The 12,546-nt window shown below is 40.4% G+C and overlaps 1 protein-coding gene across 1 annotated transcript in view; it reads right to left on the bottom strand.

The window, feature by feature from the left end:
* Window positions 1-5,576: 5,576 nt before the first annotated feature.
* Window positions 5,577-12,546, bottom strand: part of cpne2 (copine II) — a 32,219-nt gene continuing 25,249 nt past the window's right edge. Inside the window, exons 15-16 of the mRNA XM_079825922.1 lie at window positions 6,670-6,906; window positions 5,577-6,089 (exon numbers count right to left, since the gene is read on the bottom strand). Coding sequence (XP_079682048.1) covers window positions 5,982-6,089; window positions 6,670-6,906 — 345 coding nt within the window. The 3' untranslated portion in view covers window positions 5,577-5,981. The remainder of the gene's footprint in view (window positions 6,090-6,669; window positions 6,907-12,546) is intronic.

The raw sequence follows: 12,546 nt of genomic DNA, 5'->3' as shown, positions 1-12,546 counted from the left end.
GAGCCACTTTTGTGGAGGCTTTTTGAGGGTGAAGGTTAATTTCACCCCAGAAGCATTTCAGCCTTTCAATTATTACTTAAGTAAAAGTAACCTTTTTTAAATATTAACGTTAAAGGGTTTGTTCACCCAAAAATGAAAATAATCTCACCCTCATGCCGTTCCACATCTTCGGAACACAAATTGAGATATTTTTGTTGAAATCCGATGGCTCAGTGAGGCCTCCATAGCCAGCAATTTCCTCTTTCAAGATCCATTAATGTAACGTTACTAAAAACATTTAAATCAGTTCATGTAAGTACAGTGGTTCAATATTAATATTAGCCTATAAAGCGACGAAGAGCGCGCGCCACGCTCACACCAGGCTAATGTTGACAAGAGAGGAAAGTTCATTTTTCTGAGGTATTAAACTTTTTATTTCGTAACATGTTATGAACATGATGTTTGAATAATGACACAGACATAGCCTGGCTACACCATCTCATCTTGACAGCATTTGTCCTAGGCTTCAACTGCGCCTGACAGAATAATTTATTTTTCTGAGGTGATTCTTACACTTTACGACAAATAATAAATAGCTTTTTATAAAACTGTACAAGTCCTGGTGGCCGTTGAGAGCTGCCATTTCAACGGGGAACATTCAAGCTGCTCTCTGTTTCTCGTTAGTAAAGTTAGCTATAAAAAAAAAATTCAACAACTGCTTCAAATTGTAACATTACCCACAGTCTACTTTAATTACTTTTGTTAATATTTATACCTTTGTGATTATGGTGTCTTTCCTTAATCATCTGAAATATATATGTTTAGTACTACTAGTAATGATGCTGAGCACGTCTTGAATGCTTCATTCATGTTTCACCATATATCCTATTTTATTAATAATTTGAGTGCATTTTATTGTTAATTTTGTGTTTTTCAAAATAAATGAATTGAATTCATTTTTGATTCCGCATTCATCATTCACAGCTGTTGAAATAGCCATAGTATAGGACATAAATTAGGTTAAACTACTGCATGTCCGCCCCACAGAAAAATAAATAAATATAAAAATTACCAACACAGAACTATTGATCCACGATACGTAACGAATCTGAGGCGGCAGACAAACTGTGTGCGCATGTCACAAAAGGATTCCTACTGAAAGTCAGCACATGTAAACACCAGATCGGTTTAGAAAACGTCTCATGTAAACAGTCCACCGAATCTTTCAATCGGAATGATTTCAATCGGAATGACAAAAAAGTGCGCATGTAAACGTGGCTACTGCTTCATGAAGCCTCGGATCGTGTCGATTCAAACCGCCAAACTAACTGCTGAAATCACGTGACTTTGACGCTGATTGATTCGATACGCTGATTCATAACGCTCCGAAGCTTCACGAAGCAGTGTTTAGAAATCGGCCATCACTACAAGTCGTTATTTAGATTTTTCTGGCGCACCAAAAATATTCTCGTCGCTTTATAACATTAATATTGAACCACTGTACTCATGGACTGATTTAAATGTTTTTAGTACATTAATGGATCTTGAGAGAGGAAATTCGGAGTTCAACTAAAATCTTAATTTGCGTTCCGAAGATTAACAAAGGTCTTATGGGTGTGGAATGGCATGAGGGTGAGTAATAAATTACATTATTTTCATTTTTGGGTGAACTAACCCTTAAACTACTTTCAACTAAGATCGTAAAAAGGCTGCAGTAACAACTATTTAAAAACAATGCCTAAATAGCTACAGTATTTGGCTATTGTTTAAAGGGATAGATCACCCAAAAAGGAAAAATCTGTTATCAGTTATTCACCGATTTCATTCCAAACCTATCAGACTTTCGTTCATCTTTGTAACACTAAATAAATGTGTATTATTCTCTCATTGAAAAGTCCTTGCAACCAAAATTGTCTTGCTTCTTCAAAAAGTTCATAAAGATGTAAAACTAATCAATATGAATCGCACAAGTCCTATGAAGAGACACGAATGCGTTACATGATGAACGATTTAATTTACGCTTATAAACAATGATCAATGCACATGCATAGAATTGATCAAATATGGTAAACACGGATGCTCAACTGTGCTTGTTTGATGTGTGAGAACCAACCACATTTGTTTGGAATGACATTGGTAATGTTGTAAATGATGACAGAATTTGTATTTTTGGGTGAACTGTCCTTTTATTTTCCTGTGCAGGCGGACTTGGCAGCAGGTAAAAATAGTTGTTCTAATGATGGAGTTACTGAAAGATTATAAAGACATACATTTTTCATCTTTGAAATAACATGCATGCAATAAGACCAGGAACATGCAAATATTACAATAAGACCAGGAATATGTTAAAAGTTAGTTCACCAAAACATGAAAATTCTGTCGTTTACTCACCCTCATGTAATTCCAAACCTGTAATCTTTTTAATGAAATCTGAGAGCTTTCTGTCCCTCCATTGACAGCCTACACAGCTACCACTTTCAAGGCCCGGTGGTTCTAGAGCACCCTCAAACGCAAGCAAGAGCACCCTCAGTTGATACTATAATAATATATTGGCAAAACAGATTTTGCAAAAGCTCCAGTGCGCATTTCTGTTGCTGGAGAATGTCAAATGTATCTATTTACAACATGTTTTTGCAGCAGTAAGCAATGTAGCCAATCACAGATACAGTTGTTGATCTCTTAAATGCAATGGCCAATCAGAGGTGTTAGTGAGAATCCACTCACTGCTCAAAACACAAGTTTTTATTAAGTGCTGAATTATCCATTCTCGCGAAACCTCTCATTAACAAGTGTAGACTTGATGCAAGTAAGATATTTATTGTGCATTGCTGGCTGCTTCATTTATTAAAAATTAGACTTTTTGGAGATTGCGATGAACTGACAAAGTGACAGCGTTTTAGATCGTAAGGAAGGCTCACTTTCGATGCTATATAATCCATTGAATAAAGTTTTTTTTCATGCTGCCAAGTGACATCTACATATAAATTCTGGTTTCACTCTGCACGGGACATAAATAATATGTTAAAATAGTAATGCATTAAATGTAAAGGCAGGCTATAGATTAATAGAAAATTAATGACATTTTATTCCAATTATTGGTAAAAGTGATGACTTGTAAATAATCTTAAATGTCTTACTGTAGACTTCTATGGTGGAGCCGTTGCTTAGCCTACATCTGCACTTTACTAAAGTACCCTCCCTCAGTATTTTCAGTTTTTTGGCTTTTAGTATGAATATGTTAGCCTTACTGTAGTCTATAAGCTAGTGTACTCCAAAACAATGACAAAATTCGTATTTAGAAGATTTAATCATTCAAAACGTACAGTCTCTCACTTATTCCAATAGAGTGGCGCAGGTATGACGTCACTTTGTAGGCCAACCGGCAGTTAGCATCGCACTGGTTCCCTCAAAACAAAAACAAAAAAATAGAATGTTCCCATAGGCTTTTGAATTATTGCTAAAAAAAAAAAAACCCTCTGTGATCAACAACATTTTGTGATTTTTGCACGTTCTGTCCATCAAGATAATCATCACAGATTAACACAATTTTTATGAATTTTAAAGTCTAAAGTCACCAGAAGTAAAAGGATAAAGGTAGGCTATAAACGGACTACACCACGGTCCTGCGATTTCGACGCTTTCGACAACTCTTTCAGTTTTTATCTCAAAATATTTTCCCAGAATGTTTGACTTAGAGTAGTTTATAAGAGCATAATGAGGCTGTAAAAGGCTGAATTTACCTGTTCGGCGTGATGACGTTTAATCTCCTCGACAGCCTCTGTAGTCCCATTTAGCCACTTGTTAGCAACTGCTAGCAAAAGTGTCTTGAGCTTGTGTTCACCACAGACCTTATTTAAGCCATTTAACCAAAACCCCATAAAAAAAACAACAACATTGATTTCTGGACGATGGAACCGGAAGTGCTCGCTTCCACGTTTTGGCCTACAAAATGATGTCATTCCTGCACCACTCTATATGGATAAATGTTGATGACATCACACTGCAGCTTCTCATCAGATTTTCTGTCCAATCAAATGCTCTCTAGAACCTGAAGCCCCGCCCCCTACATTATAAATAGACACTGAAGCTGTGGCAGAAATCGGTCACTTGTTCACACATTTACTATTTTCTACATGGTGAATGGCACTAGTGCCCTACTAGAGAGGGAAGTCTGGGCATCTCTGCTTAGACTGTTGCCCCCGCGACCCGGCCCCGGATAAGCGGAAGATGATGGATGGATGGATGGATGGATGGATGGATGGATGGATGGAACGAATCAGACAGTGTAAATATGCTTGCCATTGGGGCAAATAATTAGCCTAGAAATCTAGACACACCCTAGCGCAGCAAATCTAATTTTCAGCCAGGGTAGTCTAGCAACTCTCCGTTGACTTGCGAGCTGGAAAAACCAAACTCTGGTCAGGCCAATCACATCGTGTATAGAGTCGGTGGGCGGGCTTAACATAATGACGGCAGAGTTGCGGCGGTTCCGCGTGCTACTTGTAAACAAAGAAGCTGGTGAACAGCAGTCTTTCGAAACGGCTTTGGCCGCAACTCTGGAAGACTTGGAGTTAAAGGAATACTCCACCGTTTTTAGAAATAGGGCTTATTCAACATCTTTCCTACATTTAGATATGTGGGCAAATGCATTTTTGTCTCAGTGCATGCATTGTTTTAGTTTGGCAGGGTCGCCGCTAGCTTAGCTTAGCATAATGAATGGAATCCTATGTTGCCATCTAGCATGTCCAGAGTAAAAGTGATCCAAAAAAAAAAACCCCACGTAATTACTTCTTGTGGCCTGCGTATTCACAACGAGTACAAATAGCGATGCAGATTAAGACTAGGCGATTTCCTTGGGGAAATATTTACTTATATTAGGGTCTATATTAGGGTGAAGCACAGGCGAAGCACTGCTACTTGGGTGCAGAGATATCACTATTGCGTGCAGAGGAAATTTGAAAGACAACTGTTTATCCCGCCCCTCGGATTGAGCCCTGCCAATGGTGTGTTCCCAGACTCAACATCTTGGTCTGGCTTGTCAGGCTAGCGAATAATGTCTGGTTTCACGTTGGTGTCACGCGATCCGCATGTCTGGCTATCACCAGACCAAGCTCAATTAAGATTGAACATTGGTCTGGGCAGCCTGCTATGTATTTTCTACTGCACAAGAGGCGACTCTGTACGCAATTGGATAGTCCTTCAACCAATCAGACCACAAGAGGCGTGGCAACGACCCATCGCTTCTCTATCCATCATCGTGTTAAACTTGACAATAGCGCGCCAGGTGGATAAGCCAGTCTGTGATTGGTTCCAGCAAAAGTGTAACAGAAGCAGTAGAAATTAATGTACAGGTTTCCAGACTGGACTCATGAGGGTGAGTAATTAATGATAGAATTTTCATTTTTGGGTGAACAATTCCTTTAAGTAAATGTGGTCAATTTAGATTTAGAATTGCTCAAAGTGGTCAGTGCAAAGTGTTCTTCAAGTATTACTTGAAGGTGTTGTTCTGACTCACTAGCATTTTCACAACTGAAGCTCAAATCCCATCTAAAGTCTCAGTTCCCGAATCATGTGATGCGTGCTCCAGTCGTTATTTTCCCAAATGAAATTTATTGACCTGAGTGGAACATAAACAACTGATAAAACTGTACAAAATCAACAACACCACCTTGACCATGGCACCATACACTTATCACTTAGTACAAATCACTACATAAAAGGTACTCTTTAGCTTTCAAACACAGAAAACGGTAGTATAAAGTTACATTCAGCCAAACACTGTTACATATTTTGTAGACACACAAATGGCAGTTGCATTTCAATCGATAAATCATCATACATATATATATATTTATATATATAAACCAATAAATAAAAACATTTACTAAAAACACTTATGTACAGAAAAAACATGCACTTTGTCCATTGAATTGGTCAAGGGGGGTTTGTAAACAGTTAGCAGGTTTTGGCAACATGCAGTGTGAACTTCAGGCCTCCAGCTCTTATTCCGGCATTGTGTTGCTAGGCGACAGGTTCCTCTGTTTGAAATACTGTGTGACCTGTTGCGGCAGCTCTGCCAATACGGATTTGGCTAAAGTTTCCTTCGGAGCCTGCGAGAACAACAAACACACACAACGACATCATTGAGGATGCATATTTAAGCACACGCTGGCAGTGGGCACTTGTTAGATTGTTAAATCCACTTCCATGTAATGAAAACGAAGAAATGGCAGACACGTTCGGTTGTGTGGCGGTGAATGTTGGCACCGTTTCCTTCCATATTCTCGCTAAGCTAAATGAATTTCTAATTTCCTCTGAATGGAGCCCAAATGAGGCAGTGCTGCCCGTTCCCTCCTGCTGTTGAGGAAATCACATGGCCCACAGACCACCTACTCGCACGCCTACGTAAGATTCTGTTTACATACGTGATCCAGGATTGGATTCACTTCAGAACAACAAGAAACTATCCAGAGGTCTGTGGCAACAGAAATATTGACTATATGCGTAAGCTAAAGCCTCTGGGTCAGTTCATCTGCATAATATTGAGAGTTTAATGCTGCTGCTCGATGAAGACTTTTTGACCCGGCATTGAGATAACAATTTTTAAAGCATTGCATGCGTCATGTACCCAGTGACAATACCCTTATATAACTCAACTAGTGTAGAATCAAGAGAAGAAATCACACTCACGTTGCGAAAGTCCCTGAATGGGACAAACTGCACGATGTCTCGGACCGCCTCCTCTCCTGTGTAGGATCGCAGCGCACTGCTGTCTCCATCCAGAAACTCCATGGCGGTGAAGTCGGCATTGCCCACCCCGATGATAATGATGGACATGGGAAGCTTGGCGGCTTGCACTATAGCATGACGCGTTTCGTCCATGTCGCTGATCACTCCGTCAGTAATAATCAGTAGTGTGAAGTATTGCTGCAAAAGAAGAAAGGGACACTATAAAAGGAGCCTGTGGAAGGTCACATGCTCACATATCTCTCCATTACAGTGCTGTACTCTTAAATAGCACATGCACCAAATTTTGTGAGTCATCTTGTTAAGTTAAACCGTTGGAAAGCAGAGGCTCAGATACTGTAAATGCAATTTATTATTACATTTTCTGAGAAAATTGTTGGGTTTGCCCATGCAGAACCCGGCAAACACAATGATAAGGTGCTCTGGGTGGTTGCTAGAGAGAGTATTGAGGCATTTTTGGTTAGGTGGTTGCTATGGCATCGCTAAGGTGTGCTGGGTGGTTGCTAGGGCATTGCTCTGCATTTGCTAGGGCTTTTTGTGGGTTTACCTACCCAAAGTCCCAAGTCAAAAGAGCCTTCTCTATGGTTTTTTAAGCCCTATGTATGGGATTCACAATGCTAGTGCGCTGGTTGGTTTGTTTGGGGTAGTTTTTAGGGTGTTGCTATGGAGTTGCTAAAGCATTTTGGTTAGTTGCTAGGGTGTTCACGGCTCGCAAAACCGCTAGCCAGACATCCCGGGGCTAATGTGTTTTCTTGTCGGGCTACCAAAATGCATCACCACCCTGCCCGACGGTCTATCTTAAATAGTGAAATAAAATGTATTTGTGCATTGATGTGCAGTACTCTTGATGTGCATTGTTCATAGCCTGGCTCCGCCCTCCTACGTACTTCCGCTCAATTTTCATTTTCCTTCAATACTCCATGTGGTATTTTCTCTGGTTTTCTCCGGTCAAATTTTAACCGGTCCAATCAGCGAACAGAGGGAGTGGTTGAGAATGATGACGTTGATGTTGTGCACTAGTTTGAGATGACATACGTCACGACCAAACGTTAGCGATTGGTTATGGCAGATCCAGAGTGGCTCTGGGCAGATCCAATAGTTTTAAACTTTAACAGAGTACCCGGCTTCAAGGAAGTTAACGCTTGTCAATGGAAAGTGGCCAGACTCTCTGTACAAATGAAATGTACGAGAGTCTGGTAGGACCAGGCTACATTGTTCACTCTCTTGACTTGTTATTTGAAGGAACAATACGATTGCGGAAGTTTTGATCTGCCGATTTGACCGCGGTGAAGTTTAGCTGATTCACACCGCACGCACAAGTAGCCTTGGCTAGTGCGGACAGCGGCAGCGCAGAAGCTCTGGGAGGTTGCTAGGACTTTGCTAAGGTTTTTCTAGGGTGTTGCTATGCAGTGGCTAGGGTGTTTTGTGGGTTTACTTGCGCATGTCAAAAGATACTTTTCTATGATTTTCTTGGCCCTAGATATGGAGTACACACTACTCTGGTGGCTGTGTGGTTGCTAGGGCATTGGTTTTGGTGGTAGTTGCTAGTGGGTTGCTATGCAGTTGCTAAGGTATTTGAGGTATATCCAAGCTGTTGCTAGGGTGTTCAGATTGCTAAAGTGTTCTGGGTGCTATACTTAAGTCACAATTCAAAAGAGACGTTTCTATAATTTTCTAGGCCATAGACATGTAGACATGTGATGGTTCTCTGGCTAGAAGATTTTTGGGAAAGTTGCTAGGATGTTGCTATGTGGTTGCTAAGGCATTTTGGGTAGTTTCTAAGCTGTTCTAGGTGGTTGCTAGCGGGTTACTAAGGTGTTCTGGGAGGTTGCTAGTTGTATGCAGTTGCTAGGGTGTTTTAGGGGTTTACTAACCCACGTCCCAAGTAAAAAAGGGCCATTTCTATGATTTTCTCTGCCCTAGACATGGAGTCCATGCTTACTATAAATGTCTGAAGGTTTTTTGCCCTTTTTATCATCCGCCCAGTGAAAATCTTATATATTATCGCCTAGAAAAGCCCAAGCTCAATGATTGGACGTTTTGGAAAAACCTTTAACCCTTAATTACGGACAACAGTATTTAGCAAGAGCTGTTAATGACAGATATTTCATCTAGCCCCAAATCCGACAGTTTACTCGAGATACAAAGACAGAGTGAAGGAAAATAAGATACGTTGATGTGCTGAAATTCACCACCCTCCCCCCACACAAAACAGGCAGAAAGAAGGGGAGCTGGAGTAGATGTGTGGAGGGATTTAAGCTGTCATTTTCCCTTCCTCCTGCTCTCCGCAGCAGCTCTTCTCTGACAGTAACACTTAGCACGGAGCGCTGCCCGTCTCTCAAGCCATAATTCATAGGCACAATACTTCCTCCAGGAGTCCAGCCCTACTACACACACTCTGAAAGAAGAAAGTTGGATCTCCCACAGCAAAAGTTACACACAGGAACTGGGACTTTAGAGGCCGATCTAAAAGCTAATTGGCCTTAAATTTAGCTGGTGATGTGACCTAAATAGGCATATCGCACAAGAAATTGTTCTTTATTTTTTCACTGTGGTGCGCTGAGATGTATTCACCACAGTACACACTTGTGGACAACTAATCTTTGAGTCAAGTGCCTCCAAACAGCGATGCATAATGAAACTCCATGCTTAAGTGTTCCCTCGCTTTCTCTAAAAAAAAAAACTGAATCACTTATGCAGAATATGGCATAATAGTGGTGCTTACTAAGGCAAGTACCTAGAGCACACTACCATTATGGTGGAGATTTTTGCACAGATAAGAACCACTCATATATTCTTATAAATGCTCCAAAAAAAATTATTTGTATTATGAAAGAGATCACTGAATAAAACAACATGAACAGTGGACATTCATCTGAAACAGAAGTAGAAGGAATCCAAGACCGTGCCTTCTTCCCTTAGGTCTATTATGACCAAATGAGCAGTACAGTCATGCGTAACAGAACAAGGAACGAGACCGTGCCCCCTGCCCTAACCGCCATACTGTATTGCTGAGACACTGTGGGCAACACTTCCTGTAGGCACTGTGTTAACCATCCTAAATATACTCACTCAGAACATAACAAAGTCACACAAGCTGTCTTATCACTTACCACCCAAATACCCAACATATAACAAACTAAAACTCTCAAGATAATGCAGGAAACATGTTGGCGTACAATCCTAATTCGTTTGGATTCCCTAACCTTTACAAAGACACTGTTTGGACAGGCTTAAACACAGTTAGTATCTGCTAGCTGCTGGGCTTCTTGCGGTCCCTGCCCAGCGTCACCAGCAGTGGACTGTGTATGACAGCGACCTCTTCCTCCCTGCTGTGGCCTCTGAAGTCTGGGCTTTTGATGTCCTCCCAGACAGGCTCATTAACGCAGAGCAGAGACACATACACCGCTTAATTGAATATTTACAGACACATACAATTGATTGATTGCCTCATCAAGTGTTCTAGCATAAAAATCTACACACCCATAATGCGGCACATTTCTTGATCTGAAACCTTTTTCTGGAAGTGTCTCCAGCTTCAAATGACTGCGTAAATAGGACTAAAATATGTCCCCGTGACCTCTTGGCCATTTAGTTGTAGTGGAAACAAATAATGACAATGGCACACTTGAGGAGTTCACAAAACCCCTTCTGCTTTAAGAGACGCTGCAAGCCCACAGCACTATCTTCCTCCTACTGCATTAAGACTCTATTCTTCTCTATCTCACTAGCCATTTTTATCTTTTAGAGGTGACAGGGTGCAATTAGAGATAGAAAGCGCTCTAGGCTCTCCTGACGGAGGTTAAATAATAACTAACTATTAAGTTTTCCTTCCAGGCCAAGCGCTTGGTTAAGAAGTGTGAGTTCAACGCTGTGCTCGGCTCATGATCCGCCACCAGAGGAACTGCCTGAACTCATTCAGGTTATAGTTTTGATTGACATGATGTTTTCATTGAGCACCAGAAGACATTGTGCTATGTAAATGACATATTTCATTGGCTTTCATTTATTTGAACCCTGTAAGCAGCTGTTTTTAGAGGCGCAATCATTTGTAATTCATTGAAAATCATTTTGGGTGAATCCCAAGAAAACATCCAGGTCTTATTTCGCCCCAAATTCAAATTAGAAAAATAATTGTTTTGCTGAAAGACAATGGAGGATTTTTTAGCATGGTTAATTTTTTTCTTAAACTCTTCAGAAGCATTTTGACGTTTTTGTAAATATTACTTATTAACGTATTGATTATCATGATTATATTCTCATTGCTGCAAAATTATACAATATAATATAATTTATGCCAATTAAATTTTTTATAAAATAATGTATTGTATAATATTGTATAATTTATGCTTGTATATACACACTATATTGCCAAATGTTTTGTGACGCCTGCCTTTACATGAACTTTAATGACATCCCATTCTTAATCCGTAGGGTTTAATATGGAGTTGGCCTACCCTTTGCAACTATAACAGCTTCAACTCTTCTGGAAAGGCTTTCCATAAGGTTTAGGAGTTTGTTTATGGGGATTTTTAAACATTCCTCTAGAAGAGCATTTGTGAGGTCAGGCACTGTTGTTGGAATGAGAAGGCCTGGCTCGCAGTCACCGCTCTAATTCATCCCAAAGATGTTCTTTCGGGTTGAGCTCAGGACTCTGTGCAGGCCAGTCAGGTTCCTCCACACCAAACTCGCTCATCCATGTCTTTATGGACCTTGCTTTGTGCACTGGTGGGCAGTCATGTTGGAACAGGAAGGGGCCATCCCCAAACTATTCCCACAAAGTTGGGAGCATGAAATTGTCCAAAATGTCTTGGTATGCTGAAGCATTAAGAGTTCCTGTCACTGGAACTAAGGGGCCAAGCCCAACCCCTGAAAAACAACCCCACACCATAACTCCAGAGAACACGTCTCCACTGCTCTAGAGTCCAATGGTGGCATGCTTTACACCACTACATCCGATGCTTTGCATTGCACTTGGTGATGTAAGGCTTGGAGGCAGCTGCTCGGGCCCGGAAACAAATTCCAAGAAGCTCTCTATGCACTGTTCTTGAGCTAATCGGAAGGCCACATGAAGTTTGGAGGTCTGTAGCTATTGACTTTGCGACTTCTGCGCACTGTGTGCCTCAGCATGTGCTTCCACTTTGTTAAAATACCATTAACAGGTGGCAAAGACAGGAGGACTTATTATCACGGTACCACGGTTGAATTCACTGAGCTCCTGAGAGCAACCCATTCTTTAACAAATGTTTGTAGAAGCGTCTGCATGCCTAGGTGCTTGATTTTATACACCTGTGGCCATGGAAGTGATTGGAACATCTGAATTCAATTATTTGGAGGGGTGACCGAATACTTTTGGCATTATAGTGTATATATTAGGAATAATTGACGACGGGCCATGGAATTATTAGAAAAATAATGCAAAATAGAACATTTAAACAGCATTAATATTATATTATTATACATATTTTGTTTGTGTTTATATATATATAGCAGAGAATAGACTGAGCACATGACTGTTACTTATGTGACATTAAAGAGTTATTAAACGCTACTTGCAGTCTCGCGCTGTCTGACACACACACCGAAACAAGCCTTTCTTTTTTTTCATGTCTTGTTACACACTCAAACTGTCAAATACACACACAGTTATGTCAAAATGGCTGTCTTGACGAGTATTCATGTAAACGCGGTCGGTTATGCTTTAAGTGAAAGATATCAGTTGGGGAAAGAAATAGATTTTACACACTTAAAGCAATATCGTATCAAATATCGCATTATTTAACAAGGATATCGCAAATCGGATTTTTCTTCAATATCGCA

The sequence above is a fragment of the Gobio gobio genome (genome assembly GCF_949357685.1).
Source record: "Gobio gobio genome assembly, chromosome: 9".
Classification (NCBI taxonomy): domain Eukaryota; kingdom Metazoa; phylum Chordata; class Actinopteri; order Cypriniformes; family Gobionidae; genus Gobio; species Gobio gobio.
The sequence above is the reverse complement of the archived record's forward strand: the minus strand, read 5'-3'. Positions and strand labels throughout refer to the sequence as shown.